At 53.0% G+C, this 16,882-nt stretch overlaps 1 protein-coding gene across 1 annotated transcript in view; it reads right to left on the bottom strand.

Moving 5' to 3' along the window:
- Nucleotides 1-16,882, bottom strand: part of GRIK3 (glutamate ionotropic receptor kainate type subunit 3) — a 220,701-nt gene that overhangs the window by 17,379 nt on the left and 186,440 nt on the right. The window contains exons 11-13 of the mRNA XM_036119078.2: nucleotides 11,020-11,243; nucleotides 5,457-5,575; nucleotides 2,797-3,014 (exon numbers count right to left, since the gene is read on the bottom strand). Of these exons, the coding sequence (XP_035974971.2) occupies nucleotides 2,797-3,014; nucleotides 5,457-5,575; nucleotides 11,020-11,243 (561 nt within the window). The remainder of the gene's footprint in view (nucleotides 1-2,796; nucleotides 3,015-5,456; nucleotides 5,576-11,019; nucleotides 11,244-16,882) is intronic.

Raw genomic sequence — 16,882 nt, 5'->3', positions numbered from 1 at the left:
AGAGGAGTGGGGACTGGGAAGGGGACGTGTGACTGGAAAGCCCAGCTATGGAGGGTGGGGGCTGGTAGGGTGGGGAGGAAGGAAGCTTGTCTGGGGAACTTCTGGGCGGGTGTTGTGCTTCCAGCTCGTGATTTGAGGTGGGGTTAATATCCCCACATTCAAGCTCCTCTCTGCCTGCAACGCGGTCCCATTGCTGCTGTCAGTGATAAGGGAGCCTGGGCTAGAAGAGCTTCCCTCGAATTCAAGCGGGAGACAATGTCGCCAGACGTCCAAGGGGATTAACTGGTGATCAGGAGAGCGGGAAAGCAGGGTTGGTTCTGCAAGGGGATGCGGAGTTGCTGTTTCTGGCCAGAAGCCCTTGTAAGCATGGGCCCCGGGGCCCCGGCATCCCAGCTGGGTGACAGCATGGGTGTCCCTCCTCTGCCCTCCGGGCTGCACAGTATGCAGGGAAGGTGCGTGAGGGCGGAACAGGCTGCTGGAGGCGCTGCTTGATGCTGAGGACAGCAGTGCGGTGGGGGCTGGAACCAGGCTCTTGGAAGCCAATCTGAGCATCTTAGCGTGGAGGGAGGCAAGGGCATCCAATCCGCGGCAATGAGCCTGCACCGGGCTTATTTATGCCGCTTCCCTTTGATCGGGAGCCCTGCTTCGAGATGGGCTCATGTGTAATGCATGAGATGCTCTGGCACAGTCAGAGGGCTGGGCCGCAGCCTGGGGACAGGTACGAGCAGGCGCACTTGCAGCGGCGTGCGCACCCACCCACACACACACACACACACGAACCATTGCACATGCAGACACATGCACGCAGGGGCCATCACACACATACAAGCTATTACACATATAGATGCATGGCCTATGACACACACGGATGCCCATCCCCCAGGCTCACTTGTCTAGATACACCCGTGGGGACATTCAGGCAGATAGACACACGTATAATCTCCATGCACATATACACAGAACCTGTACACACGCATAGGCACATATCCACATGCCTGGAGCACAGGGATGCACGCACACACGTGCTTGCCAGCACACGTACCGATTTTTGCAAATACTCCTGTCCAAGCACAAAGACACACATACACCTGCACAGGTAGACTTTGTACACGGGCACCTGTGTGTACACATACACACCTAAATGCATGTTTCTGTGGATTATATACTGTCACACACACACACACACACACACACAGAGGCATCCCCTGCACACACACTCACGAACACATACCCAGGGTCCCAGAGGGCTCCTACCATGCCTGTCACAATGCTTCTATCCACCCCGAATGCACGACAGTGACCTCTCAGGAAGGCCACATTGGCCACTTCTTGGTGGTAACAGCAATATCACAGGAGGGGAGACCTTTTCCTCTCTCTCTCCTCCTCACTAAACATCTGCTTCCACCCTCAAGGAGGGTCCCAGGGAGGCCAGGGGAGGGGAGAGTGCTGGTGAGGCTCCGGTGCACAGGAGGGAGAGGCTTTCCCTCCCAATCCTCTGCTGCCCTCCCCTCGCCTCCTTCAGGCCCAGCTGGAGGCTCAGTCCATCCCTCCGAGGCTTAGCCTGGAAGGAGACCAGAGCTGGGGGATGTGGAACCAGGGCCCAGGCTTCCAAGTGACTAATAAATAAATAAATGGATGAATGGACCTACGGCCCCCAAGTTCCCGATCCTGACCATTTTGGAGAAACCATGAGAGCAGAGGTTCTCAGCGCGGCCCGGGGACCAGCAGCACCAGCACCTGGGAACTCACTAGAAACGTGCATTCTTGGCCCTGCCCCAGACCTACTAACCCAGAGGGTGGGGCCCAGGAATCTGGGTTTTCCCAAGCCTCCCAGGTGATAGGGATGTACACTCAAGTCTGAGTGTGGCCTAGAACATGGTCTTTTGGAGGAAGGCAGACCTGGGCCCTTCAGCTGTGAGTTCTTGGACAACCTGCTTCATCACTCTGAGCCTCAGTTTCCACATGTGTAAAGTGGAAATAATCGTAGTGCCTACCTCACAGGATTGGTCATGAAGATTCAGTGAGGCCAAGCCATTAGTCTGGCCCACTGTGAGCTCTTGGTGGTGGTAGCTCTTGTGACTTTTACATTCATTTCCAGAAGGACATTTACCGGTTCTCAGGGTCCATCAGTGGGTTAGGAAAACCCTAGCTACTCTAGTAGGTGAAAACCTTGGGAAACTGAGCCAACACCCTACAAAGCAGGAGGAGCAGGAGAGCCCTGGCCAGATCCCCATCAGAACAGCTACCTGAGCAGGTGACGAGGGCTTTATCTGGACACCAGTGGTCCAAGAGTATAACGTGCAAAGAAATGTTCATAAACGCTTGGTCAAGTTTTAACCTCCTCCCTGCCTTGAAGGATGTGCTCCTTGCTACCCTCTCAGTAGTGGAGAGCTCATGGCCAAGGGCAGGCCAGGCTCTTGGGGCATGGATGCCACAGAGACCTTAAGTCAAGGGCAGGGAGCCCCCTGGCCCCCACAACTGTTTGTGTGTCTGGGCCACGCTTCTCCTTCTCCCTTTTCCAGCCTCATCCTTCCACCTGCCATCCTCTGAGGATTGAAGAAAACAGCACATTTACCCTGCTTGTCCCAGGTATGAAGATGTGTAGGATCTGTGCCGGGACCAACTCAGGTGGCCACATCCTCATCAAAGTTCCCCAAAGCCAACTGGTCTCAAACAGGGAGGGATGGCCTGAGCCTTGGGGATTCCTGGCCCATTGATGTTGTGAAGTTAGGGATGGACAGCGAAGGGTGTGGGAGGGTCAGCTCATGGTGCTGCAAGGGAGGGAGAGGGTCTCACCTTGAAGAAGGTCATGGTGGCCCCGTCCTTGACAGCCCCATACTCGATTTTGGTTTGCTTGGCCAGGTCATCAGCAGAGTCGATGGGCGATTCCATGCGCTCCACAGTCAGAAAGGCAGCCAGGTTGGCCGTGTAGGAGGAGATGATGATGAGTGTGAAGAACCACCAGATGCCCCCGATGATGCGTGTGGACAGGGCTTTGGGCATCAGTTCAGACCCTGGGGGAATGGAGAAGGCAGGTGGTCCCTGACACGGTCTAGGGCTGCTCAGGCCCCTCTGGGTCACAGACTCCACTGCTAATCTAGTAACAGCTTGGCAGATGTTCTCAGTGTGCCCCCTGGACCACCAGCAGCAGCAGAAGCACATCCTGGGAACTTGTTAGCAATGCACATTCTCAGGCCCCTTCCCAGGCCCTACTGAATCCATCACTTGAGGGGTGGGGCCCAGCAATCTGGGTTTGGGAAGCCCTCCAGGTGGTTCCGATGCAGGTTAAAATTTAAGAACCATGTGCTCTAGAACGACACGCACATTTCACAGGCTCGTCAGCCCCTGCCGTCCCCGGTTTGGAATGGGTGGCAGTAGAAACCCTGGGGCTCTGGAGTGAATCCTGCTCCCAACTCTGTGTGATTGTGCCAGACGCTTTCCCTCTCTGTGACCCTGCAAAGCCCGGAGACTGGTCCTCCCTCTGTCCCAGCCTCACACAAATACCGTGAGGCCGCAGCGATATAATTGCAGGAGAAAGCGTGTTGCAGATACAAGCAGTATACAAACACAAGATTGCCTGCTGGTGCTTTGCTGGAGGAGAAAAATCAACATTTTTTGAAGCTCGTTGCCGAAATAGATCCCTCTTCCTCCCCGACCTTGGGTGTGGAGCACAATTTAGATGAAACCTTCTAACTGAAGTAATTAACTAGGCGGCTTTCAAGAGATTTAAATAGCAAGTGACTCCTGAACTTCCCAGAATATTTGGACCTGCAATCTGAAAAGTGTCTGCTTTGATATGGATGACACTCAAAGGAGAGTTTTTCAAATACATAACTATTTTTCTCCCTCCTAATCAAAACCGGTGGGGGAATGCATCAGGAGCCGGGGCTTTGAATAGCAGCCAGGGGAGGGCGAGGAGAAGCGATTATTGCAATGGGGGGCTTCCAGGTCTCTCCCAACTGTCACTGAGAAAGGATAATGGACAAAGAAGCAAGGTGAGGCTTCGGGACACTCATTAATAGCGGGGACAGAAAGAGGCACTTCCGCTGAAAGCCGCCTGTGGCTTCCCAGCTCTGGAGACCACTGAGGCTCCCCAGGCGCTCCTCCCCACCCGGCCACACGCAACCCCATCTACCTGCTCCTCCCAACCCCACCAGATTGCTCCAACCTAGGGCAAGAGCTGCCCCTCCAAGGGGAGAATGACTTGTTTTCCTGGTGGACTGTGCCAGGCTCTGCTGGATCCCTATCCAGACCCCTGCACTGGCCTCTGTTGTGGCTGGAAGATCGCTGGAGTTGGGGAGTTGGGGGCAGATTTCTCTCCCTTCTTCCTCCTTCATTTAAGCGCCCAGCACAGGGCTTGGCACGTAGTGGTCACTCAGGACACGCTGGGATAATAGCATTCATTTGGCATTTGCTGATGGATGTCTACTGAGGGCCAGGGTTTGGACTGGGCCTTGAGAACACACACAGGTGAGTGAGGGACAGGGAATTCTTTGCCCCCTGGATCCCCTTCCCTTCCTTGCCTCCTTGTCACCCACTGCCCCTTAGTGGGATCCTAACATAGGCAAAGACTTTGGTTCCATCCCCATCCCCCCATCCCATTCCCTGAGTTAAGAGGCTCTGGACATACGACTCGACAGGCAGAAACAACGAGCTCGTGGCTCCTGGCCAGCAAGGCTGGGGAGAGGGGTCCTCCTTGGTGGTGGTGGGGGGCTCCTCTCCCGCCACCTGCCCTTCAGCCCATGGTGTCTCTGCAGCCAGTGCAGGTGCTCTGCTTTCTGAGACATTTGAGCAGCTGCAGATCTGGCCACAGGGTGGGCCACCAGGCCAGGGTCAGGTGCAACATACCGGCCCTCCCTCTAGAGGATGTAAGGAAATGCTGTCCTTCTGTGCATACCATCCCTGATGCACTCACCACCTGGAACGTGACCCTTCTCACTCCCAAGCTCCCACGGCCAGATGCTCACCAAGTCCTGTCCCTGCTACATCCTGAAGTTCTCAGAGTCCATCTCTGTCCTCTAGCCCCATGGCCATGACCCCAGTTCAGGTCTCATCCTCTCATTTCTGCAATGGCCTCCCACCCAGCCTCCCTGCCTCCAGTCTCCCCCGTCCTCCGCTCAACTTGACCCAGCCAGCGTCTAAGGTGATGGGGCCATCAGTGGGGTTGGCCCCAGCAAGCAGGAGGCCGTATGTCCACTGCAACTGCAGCAGGAGAGGTTAGGGATGAGCCCTGCATGTCCCGGGTGGGATGGCCTCTCTGCTTTAGCCTCAGACCCTGAGCCAGTCCAGCCACAGGACTGGTGGAGGACAGGGACCTGGGACAAGGATACATGCCTGAGTCTCCAGGTGTCTCCGACCTGCTGGCAGCCCTGCAGGTCTGAGGCTGCCCTGGAGGCTCAAGAGAGGACCCCCCCCCCCCCCCGGAGAGGAGAGCCTTGGGGAGAGAAGGCACGTACCTTGCTGCATCAAGGACCCCATCCCGAACCAGAAGCTGTTTAGCAGAGTGAAGTTGTTCTCCACCACCTCGGAGCCGGGATTGCAAGGATGAGCGTCATACCACTCGTAAGGGCTGAACCTGCAGCAGGGAGAGGGGAGCGGTGGGCGGAGCTGTGGGGAGCCGGCAGGGAAGGGGCACCCATGCTTCAGGGAGCTGCCTGCTTAGCAAACATTGATGTGCTGTCACTTTAGTATCCATTTACTTAGCGTTCTGCTGGGGAGGCCGGGAATGGGAAACCAGGGCCATTTTGCTTCTTGTTCTTTATTGTTAGTGCCCTTTTCTGGTTGTAAAAGTAATTCAGCAGTATCTCTTAAAATTAAAAGCGCACATGCCCTTCAACCTAGCAATTCTGCAACTCATTATCCAGCCTAGAAAAAACACCCGTACATGAGCATAAAGAGAAGCACGCGAGGGTGTTTATCAAAGCATTGTTTGTAATAGCTAAAAACTGAAAACAGCCTCAATGTCCTTCAACAGAAAAATGATTAAGTAAACTCCGTCAGAAGCCTGTTCCGCAATGTCACACGGCTCAGAGAAGAGAATGAGAGATGTCTGGATGTCCTGACAGGGAAAGATCTTCCACCCCATACTGTTTGGTTTAAAAAAAAAAAGTGATAAAAAATAAGAACAATATGATCACGTTTATATAAATAGATTCCTAAAGATACAGCTCTATGCCTCTTTACGGACGTGTGTATACAAATGTGTTGGAAGAGTCTGGAAAGATTCCTACCTAAAAGATATCAGCATTTACCTCTGGGGAGGGGAGTTAGGAGGGCGGCAGGAATCTCAGGGCAGCCTGTTGCTTTAGGTGGATTAGATGAATTTTTAAAAAAATGAGAATGGGCTTTTCAATTACTTGTACGCTTAAAATGGAAAAAAAGCAAAACATACACTTCATAAAATATTCAAACAGTATAGAAGAATACAATGAAAAAGCGAAAGTACTCCAGGATCCCACCCCCGGAGAGAACAATGTGTTACATAATTGTTCAGATTTTTCTCTCTGAATACACAAATACCTGTATGACAGGGAAAAATTGTTACTTAAAGCCCCCCACTGCCTTCTAAGGAAGACAAGTCCTGATAACCGGAGGGATCTTTGTTTGCTGCATGAATCCCAGGTGAGGCCATGTAAGCCGGAGGAAGCTAGCACGCTCTGGGGAGATTGGGAGACCCTGGAGAGAGCCCCTGAGAGGCTGGCGTGGCTGGCGTGGGGTAGGATGCTGAGATGAGAGGCCCAGAAGGAGAGGCACGTCCAGTGGAATTTTGTTTTGTTTTTAAATGTATGATATGCTTTAAGTATGATGTTGTGACTTGCCCATCCCCCTTTTAAAAGCTTTAATAAATTATACATTGATCACCAAAGCTCGCATGAGAAGAATTTTGCTTTCACAAAGGGGGAAGATCCTACACATATGAAATTTTAAAGAGAGGCTTCAAACCAAGACGGGGATATTCAAAGGGAATGACCATGAACTGGCTAGAGGCTCTACAAATCCACAAGGAAGAGATAAAGGCTGAAGGGAGGAGAGGCAGAGACTGCTCCGGGAAGCTTCCGGAGAAAGCCTCGGGAGGGCAATGCATTCAGCGGTCCCCGCATGCCTCCTGGGAAGTCCTGGGAGAAGGGTGTCCACGGGACTGCTGAGGGAGCTGGCAGGCGGCTCTGTAACGAGGTGGGCCCCATCTGGGGGTCTGGAGGGCAGGGGTCGGGCTGACGCATGCCTCCCAGGTGCATGCAGGACGGGGAGTCCCTGCTGCAGGGTATTGGCCTGCACACCCAGACGCAGCCAGGTATAAGGACACTGGGCCAAAAGTGTTTCCCTGGACCGGATGGGCCCAAGCAGAAAAGAGATCCAGCCCAACTCCACCTGAAGTCCTATCCGAGAAGGGCAACAGGACTGCGACGGGGAGAGGCCATGGGGCAGGGGCTGCTGGGGGGCCAGGTGCTGATCAGGGGAGCACGCCGACCCGGGGAGCAGGCCAACCAGTGGTCTGATGTGTGAACAAAGGTAGAAATGTCAAGGACTCTAGTGGACTCAACCTTCTCATTTCTGAATTGAAACAGTGTTTGTGGTTAGAGAGACACCCGGGGTTCCTGTGACCTGGAAATGAGCCAAAAAGTGACAGACCCCGGCCGAGCCTTCACGGGGCAAGGAGAGCCTCAGCTCTGAGCACACTGGAATAGGGGGGAGACACAGTAAAGATGATTTTGGATGAGACCTCACAAGTCCTGCGTGGCTTACACACATCCGCGAAAACTGTGGTCGTTTTTAAACGCAGGAAAGTATCATACCATAGTGCTACCTAGAACTTGGACTTTTCCCTTAATAAGCCACCAGACTCTTTCCAGATCGGTTCTTCCGGATCTGCCTTACTCTCTGCAACTACTTCAGAGGTGTTTTCAACCACTCCTCTGTCGCCGGTGCTTGGCCTGTCCCCATCCCCCACTGTTGCACACTCTGCTGGAAGAAACAGCCCTGTGGACACCACTATGGGCACCCGTGCCGAAGGGCCGCCCTCTCTTCTGAGGTGAGGCTTTCTAGATTTGGGGGGACTGTAAAGTGGGGCTCAGTGGTGACTTTCAACAGGATAAACTCCCAGGGGTGGACTTGCTTCTCATGATCGAACTACTTTGCTCTAGAATAGGCCTCTTGGTCATCAAGTACTGTAAGGGGCCCGGCTCCTCACTACCCTTTGAGGTGGACAGTGCAATGGGGGCCCATTTTACAGATGGGGAGGTGGTTTGGAGCAGGCAGGGGAGGGCACCCCTGCAGTGAGGGAGCTGGAGGGTCCAGGTTCTAACCCCCAGGCCACAGGAGAGAACAGGAGGAGGCTGGACGCTGAACAGTAAGGAAGGTGCCACTCAAGTTAGCGATGGATCTTGGATTAATGGCTCGCAGCTGCAAAGGACTGTCACAGTCTCACACTTAGGTAGGAGCTAGTGCAGGCTGACCTAGGGATACTCGGTCTGCATTCATGGGAGAAGCTGAAGTCCAGCCCCAGTGATGGAGGTGTAGATGGAGCACCAGCTGGCCGGGACCATCTCTTCCCTGGGATGCTCATCGGCACCATATGTGACCGGAAGGTGACTCCCAGGAGCTAGACTGGCTGGCAGCTCACCCTCAGTCCTGCCTCCGGGATCAGGAATTTAGGATTATCTTCTTGCCACGAGTGCCAACTATCCTGCTCTCCATGGTGAGAGCGCACCCTCCCTCCCTTCTTCTCTCCTTCTACCTCTCCAGGCATAAAGCAAGACTATCCCGGTGGCAGAGAAAGGCCTTGGTCAATGCGTGGACTCCCGGTGCTAGACAGACACAGGCCAGACCAGGCCAGTTTGCAGGACGGACAGCCCTGTAACATGCCACAGCTTCCCTGCAGGGGGCCCGGGGCCCTGCCCACGCTTCGGTGACCCCATCTCTTGGGCAGCGGTGTCTAGCTCTCCAGCCGCCAGCCTGGAGCGGTCCGAAGGACACAGGCCACATGGAGGGGGCACAGAGGGCCACAGCCACCCTGGAGATGTGCCCTGCTTGACCTTGACAGTGTTGGAAAAAAATCGACTTAGTGGCTACCTATAAAAGCCACGAGGTGTCACATAAAAAACCTGAGTCTCTCTCTAAATACCAGGAACGCGGCAGCGCCGGCCCCGCATTCCTGCCTAGCGCAGTCTCCATCCAGCCGTGCGGTCTCTCCCCCTCCCTGCTCCCCTCCCTCACGCTTCCTGTCCGGCCCCGCGGGCGCCGGGGTTTGCCACCCTGATTTAAAATGAACAGGTCTTGCTCGGGCGTCCGACTCCATAAGAGAAAGCTTTCTGACGTTGGGCATTGGCTGAGCCTCCCTGAGCCTCATCTGCTGCTTCTGCGAAGTGGGGAGAGTTATCCCCACCTCACAGGACCTTTGTAAGGATCAGGCAGGGTGCGTGTGAATTATGTGAGTGTTACATAATGTGGTAATTGTACTGTGACGCTGCTCATGGCCCTGTGGCCAGGTCCCTTGTCCCTCTCCTGTCCCCCTCAGGTGTCCTGTGTCATTGCAGCAGCTGCAAAAGTCCCATCTCTCTTCCAGAAAGTCTCCCTGGCCTAACCTGGCGAAGGGGGTCCCTCACCTTCCCTGCCAGGAGGCAGGAGGCGAAAAGCAGGCTGCAAGGCCAGGGGTCGGAGGGGGACTGGGCGCACATCGGAGTCATGCTGGAGAAGCTGGAGCTGTTTTCCAGGGGGCAGGGAGCCCAGAGTGGGCTGGATCTGCTAAAATTACGGCAAGAGCTCTGGAGAGTGGCTCCTGCTTTCAAAGGCTTGTTAGGCCATTACAGGAAGAGGCGTAATGCGGGGCTGGGCTGCCGGCTGGGGGCGGGGGAGGGCGGGCAGGCGGCACCCGCCAGCTGGCAGCCGAGGGTTTCCGAGGCAGGACAATTTCCTCCTTCACATCCTTCCCTTTGGTCTCTCTCTGTGTGGGAGGAGGGAGCGAAAGGGAGCAGGGTGGGAGGAAGGCTTTCAAAGAAGACTCAGGAGGAAAAAAAGCCCAAACACGAAGTCCTTGGATCTCAAATCGCCTCTCCAGAGAAGTCTCTCTTCGGACCTTGTTAGGATTTAGAGAAAAAGAACCGGGGCAGGGGATGGGGCTGGAGCCTGGAAGGAGGGGGCAGAGGGCCTAGGGACCAGGAGCCACTCTCTTGGGGCCAGGGCAAAGGACAAATGTCCAGGTGGCCAGAGATGTGGATTACAGATAGAACCCTAGATTATGAGAGTTCAAATGCCGGTCACTTGTTGCTAGGATGGCCTCGGTGAGCCTCAGATGTCTCCCCTTCGTGGGGGTGGGGCCTGAGAGAATTAGGTCACATAATGCCTGTAAAGCACAGAGCATGGTGCTTGGCAAACACCAGGTGCTCAGCAAACACCGAGCTAAACCTGTGCCCTAGTGAGCTCCTCCTACCATCCACCAGCAAGTATGTGCTGTGTCTCCGTGCGAACGACCGAACGTGCAAGGGGGTTGCCAGCGTGTGTTATGGACAGGGATGTACGTGCCAAGTTTTCACACGTGTGCACGTATGTGTTTAATGTACGTGCCAAGTTTTCACACATGCACATGTGTGTGTTCACATGGCACAATTCCTCCTGCTGTGTGGACTGGGTGGACGCAGTCTGTTTTCCAAATTTCAGTCCACTCGCTGGACCATCCAATGCACCTAAGTCTGTTGTCCTGGGTGCCTGGCCCAGGTGGTGCAGCTCTGGGCAATGACTTAACCTCTCCAAGCCTGCTCACAGGGCCTGGGATACGACGGCTGCCTCCCGGTCGTGGGCACAGACCAGGGGAAGGCCTGGGGGATTCAAGCTCACAGGGTGGAGGGGGGCTACGGAATGTTCCTCGAAGGATATAAAGGGATCTGAGCCTCAGTGAGGGAGAGAGGAGCAGGCACAGCAGTGGCCTGAACCTTGGCATGGCTAAGGACTGACGAGGTGGGGGCCAGTCTGGCTCCCGGAAACCCCAACCTTGGGCCAGAGCTCTGGCCAAGGCATGGCCCTTACCTGGCAATTACAAAGAGGACACAGCTGACCCCCAGGTAGGCGAGGAGTACATACATCCAGATGTCTGGGGACAGGGGGTTGAGGAAGGAGAAGACACTGGGGTTGGTGCCATTGGGCTTTCGATACAGGATGCTCACACCGAGTGTCATGAAGGGCTTGGAAAAGTCGATGGCCTTCTCGCGGACATGGGTGATGGTCAGGGGGGCCACGGCCAGATCTGCCTTCTGCAATGAGAGACACACACAGACAGACATGAGTAAAGCCTCAGACTAGCAGGGGGAAGGCACCTCTTCTTGGAGGAGGGGAAGGAAGGGAGTGGAGTCCGTTTCCAGAGCCTTGGGGTCACTTGACCACAATGTTTACAAATCCTTCCCCTGTGCCAGGCCACACCCAGCATGCTGCGGAGACAGCGATGAATTAGACAGAACCCCTGTTCTCCAAGAGCTCATGGCCTTCAGGAAGAGGACAGCGATATCAACATCCAGAGAGTGGAATCCTATGAAAGTTATACCCATGTGGTTCATTCTCAAAATGGTGCTCTGTCAGATAGATACAGTTCAGCAATCTACAAACATTTAAAAATAGCTCATGTTCTTTATTGGTGACTTTCAAAAATCATGAAGAGGACACAGAATCCAGAACAAACCTTATTTGAATCTGCTTTCCTCTCCTATCCACTTCTTGACTGCTTTTCCTGTTCTGGATATTCTGTACATCCTAAAGACCTCAAAATCCAGTTGGGCAAAAATAATGCCCTCTTTGGAGGCAGAGGTGAGTCCAGAGCCCTCTTCAATAGGTGAGGGGAGGGAAGAGGCCAAAGAAGAGGAAGAAAGGAAGGAGGTGGGGAAGGCTAGGAATATTCCTGTGCTGGTCAATTTTAGCTCATCACAATTTTAATGAGGGTCATAATTAAAGGTCTATTATTTCTATTATCTCCTTGGTCTGAGCTTTTCTTGATTAACAATCTGTAAGCCCTCATTCCCATTTTTCCAGCCTCCTCCCTACTGCTCTCCTGCTCCATGAGGCCCCATTTAACTGCTTCCTGTTTCCCACATTCCCTTTTTCACCTCCGTGCTTTGCACATCTTGCCCTATTGAGAATGCCCTCTCTCTGCTGGCTCTTACTACCTTCTGTATTTCTTTGCACATGCTACCACCTCCAAGAAGCCCTCCCTGATAACCTCCAATGCTAAACCCCCATGAAGCTTGCTCTGCCCCATGGTAAGGTCCTAACCTGCTCAGTGTGAATGCAGGATGTGTGACCATGTGACTTTTTGTCTTATCTGCCTATTTACCTGTGACTTCCTAAGTGCAGTCGGGCTGTAGCTGATACACTGCTTTGCTTGTCCATTCCCAAACCCCATCTCAGCCTCTGTAATATTTGTTTGTTAATAGTGTTTCCCTCTGGGAGGGCTCCTGTGGGTATTTACATATCAGAATGTGAACCAAGTTATCACTTCCCTGTCTCAGGGATGGGCAGGACAGAAAGAGAGGTCAGGTCCTAAAGACTAGCAGTAAAGACCCTTTTGCAAAAGTGGGATGGCTGCTTCTGAGACCCTTCCAAGGCAATAGTCTCTAGGCAGCCACCCAATGGCTTGGTCCAGTTTCATTCTTTCATTCATTCACTCATTCATTTTATGAGCTCTGCTAAGCACTAGGGATACAGAGCTGAGCCAAGCAGACATGGTTTCTGCCCCGGGGCTTACAATCTAGTTGGGGAGATGGACATTAATCAAACTGTTTACTAAATGGTAGCTGTTAACACCATCTCTGACTTCACCAATCCTAGAATAGGAACCAGCAACCAAACTGAAGTCCGACTTTAAGGAGGGGAAGCCTGATCTGGGTAGACGGCAGGTGTCCCAGGCTGGGGGTGGGGGGTGCTGGCAAGCACACAACGCTGACGTTACAACCCCAACGTTCTTCCTTTTAATGGCAGGCCCTACAGCCGATTATTGACATTCAAAGCCCAAGGGTTCAGGGAACCTTAGGACCTGGGACAGAGAGGGAGGAAGAGCCTATTACAAAGGACGCATCATACTGGGACCTTCCTTTTGTAAATTTCTGAATGTGTGCATTGGAACTTGCCTAGCTTTGAAGGCAGAGAAAGAAGAAATGCCCAGTTGCTGCCACCCTGGCTCCCTGGAGCCTTCAGGGTGTGTGCAAATGAATGCAACAAGAGGAGGGAACGATCAGGGAAGGTGCAGAGTGAGTAATGCATATCTGCTCAATACCTACTGTGCTCCAGTCTGGGACACAGGGCTGAGCAGGAGACCCAGCTCCTGTTTTTATGGAGCTTCCGGTCAAGTGAGCCCCTGCTGGGAGATATCGATAGGACTCAGTGGGGTGGGGACCGGGGTGGGACATCCCGGAAGGTTTGATTCCTGAGTTCTAGGATCCTCTATAATGTTGGCATAAGAGGGGGTAGTGGGCTTTTGATTCTAGATCTTGGCTTCCCCTGGCCCTGTCCCTTCAAAGCACATTGTTCTGGGAGAACCTCAAAGTCAATGGTGTCAATCTTCCTCTGGCTTTGATGGCAAGTTGGATGAAAAGACTAGTGATGGGAGGATCGGGGTATCTGCAGCCACGCTTGTTTCATGAGAAGCGGTCCAGGACTGGTGAGGAAGGGCTGGGGTCCCTTCTTCCCCAGCACCATCCTGGAGCCTTCAGAATCTTCCCACCAGCTCCCTGCTCTCCAGCTCTCACAGGTCAGGAGGTCTCACAGGTCAGAAGGCGGGTGTCTGTGGCCTTCTGTGTCTACAGCAGTGAGTCGGCTGGTCAACTTGCCCTTCTTCATGGGGAGCTTTGATGAGCGTTCTCCCTTGGGCTTTAGGAAGGCTGACGTTCTCCACTTTGATTTTGGTTTAGGCAGGAAACACTACATTTCACCATTTGTTATGATTTCTCTAAAAAAAGACTTTATTTTGTCCAGCTTTCCTTGAAAGTGTGGAACAGATGTCAAGTCTCCTACTGTGTCAGTTCATTACTCAGAATGCAAGGCCCAACCTTGGCAGGCTCTTCCCACTTGTGCAAGTTTTCTTTGAGGACAATTCATAAAATCATAGGCTGTCAGAGCTGGATGGAGACCTTTAGGAACATCTCTTCCAACCCTCTCTTTCTTATGGAGGGAAACTGAGGCTCAGAGCTTATCCAAGGCCTTTGCTCTCATATTCACAGTAATCATGTCCTTGAACAAACCAAACCTCTGACTTGTCCAACACATTCATGAGTTTTATGGGTGATTTGTTGGTCCCACCTGCCTGAGGACCTTTCCATACTTTTTCTAAACCTTTAAACTGGGCAGGACAACCCTTCCAGGATCTTACTTCATCCCCCTAAGCAGCTTTCCACTTCCCAAGAATCTGTCAGGACCCACCTGGTACCAGCCTCTCCTATTCTACTCCATACTTGCATGGGGCCACTTGGCGCCATTTGCTCTACCATGTCTCCAGCAACCAGAATGAAGGCAAGAATGACTTAAACAGCTGCAGCTCTATATTTTGGCCCAGAGATCCAGCCACCTTGGCTGCTGGCTGGATACTAGCCTTGTCCCAGAAAGCAAAACCAGGAAAACCTCCTCTCAGATTCTAAGAACAGACTTGTGACCATGGTCCCACTTCAGGCCACTTACCACTTACCACTGATCTCTTAAGCCTGGGGTCCTCCCTGAGGAAAAGATCTGCCCCATGAACTCCAGCTTGATACCAGTATCTGGTGTCCCTGTTGGCCCCTGCATACTTGCATTCTAGGTATGGTCTCCACCAGATTCCCCATCTCTGTGCTCTGCCTCTTGGTTGGGATTCCCCAGGGTGTCCTGTTGCTCAGACTGGGACCTGCTACAGTTAAAATAGTAAGAACCACAATCATTCCTGGATGAGTCCCATACGCCAAGCATGGTTAAGGGTGTTACGTATATCACCATATAGGATCCTCCCAGCAGCCCCATGTGGCAGTAAATGTTACCACCGCATTCTAGATGAGGGTCCCATGGGTCCATCAGGCTAGGAGGCTTGTTCAAGCTCTACTGGTTTGGGTGACAAGTGTTGGTGGCATAGTAGTGAGTACAGCTGGTGAATGGCTGGTAAATGGCTGAGCCAATACTTGGACCCACTTCCCCGTGACCTCAAACCCCCATGCAAGCCGCATGTAGTGTGTTGAATTGTGTGCCCCCTCCATATGTTTAAATCCTAATCCCTAGTACCTGTGAATGTGACTTTACTTGGAAGTAGGCTCTTTTTCTCCCCCCCCCCCACTAAAACAGTCTTTTATTCTTGCCACTGAGATTAAACAGCATCAAATAGATTGTCAGGAGAGTATCTTGGGCTGTGCAAAGGGAGGACACACTCTATCTTCAGTGGGTGTGTTCACCTCCCCAAAGATCGGGCTCTCTCTGGCTCCTGCTGAGTGCCCCCAAATTCATCAGTGTGCTCACAGCCACTCTTGGGCTCGCAGCACCGCAAGTTTTAATGGTGCAATGGCTCTCGGTGGGAGCCTGTGTTCATCTGGTCTCCGAGTGACAGTTCTCCCTCACATGTCCTCAGCAACACTCCCCAAGTGGTTTCAAATTCCCGTAATACCACTGCATACCTATCCAAACAGCCAAAATAAAAAAAAGATACTGATAGTACCCAGTGCTGAGGAGGATGCAGAGCAACGCATCTCTCTTAGGCTGTGGGCAGGAGTGTAAAATGGTGCAGCCCCTCAGGTCGCCAGTTATTAGAAAAGACTAGAACTCAGGAGCGGCTGCATGGAAGCGATTTATCAGGGAAGGTATGGGGGAAGGGACACGAAATTCCCATGTCCTCTCTCTCTCGGGGCACTCCATTCTCCTCACATCTCCACGGGTTCACCAACCCGGAAGCTCCACAAACAGGGTCTTTGCGGAAGTTATCAAGTTAAGATGGAAGTCATACTAGATTAGGCTGAACCCTACATCCTAGGCCTGGGGTCCTTATAAGCAGAGAAGAGGACACACAGGGACACAGAGAGAAGGCCTGTGACGCTAGAGACAGAGACCAGAGTGATGCAGGGTCAAGCCAAGGAACACCAAGAATGCTGGCCACACTGGAAGCCAGGAGAGACTCATGGGACACATTCTCCCTGAAAAGGGACCAACTCTGCCAACACCCTGACATCTGATTTCTGGCCTCCAGAACTGAGAGAGAAGACTGTTGTTTTAAGCCACCTAGCTTGTGATCATTTGCTGTGACAGCCCTGGGTCACTCCTGCCACTTAGGGTCTAGGCAGGATGCACGGAGCTCCTTCCACCGCCCCATTCAGATGAGCAGGCCTGGGCCCACCCTGAAGCTGGGCTGCATTCCCAGAGACATGAACCTGACTCCGGCTGCCGACCATGGCTGCCACAGGGTCTCCCCAGCATACACTTTACATCGCCTGGCTGGGCTTCTGAGCCTTACGGCTGTGGAACATGCAGATTCATCCCCACTTCCCTCCAGATCCTTCTGCTTCTGCTTCCACAGCCCCCCAGGAAAACCAGTCTCACTCCTGCTACACATGCAGGACTTCTCCGCAGGGCTCTGTCTGCTGGCTCTCTGCCCACGTATGTGGTATCCCTGGAATTCACCTTCCAGTCTTTTCTCAAAGTGGTGTTGCTCCAGCTAGAATTCCCCCACTCCCAATCCTGCTTCATTTACAGCAAGACTTCCCTCTGCCCTTAGGATAAAACATTCTTATTAGGGGTTCCTTAAGCCTTTCATGATCTAAGAGAACTTTCTGTTCAAGAGAACTTTCTGCAACGACAGGAATGTTCTCTATTGGCATTGTCCTATATGGTAACCACTAGCCACATGTGGCCAAGAGCTTAAAATGTGGCTTGTATAACTGAGGAACTGAGTTCATACTTT

The sequence above is a fragment of the Halichoerus grypus genome, chromosome 5, assembly GCF_964656455.1.
Source record: "Halichoerus grypus chromosome 5, mHalGry1.hap1.1, whole genome shotgun sequence".
In the NCBI taxonomy this organism is placed as follows: Eukaryota; Metazoa; Chordata; class Mammalia; order Carnivora; family Phocidae; genus Halichoerus; species Halichoerus grypus.
This window is presented reverse-complemented; position numbering and strand designations above follow the sequence as displayed.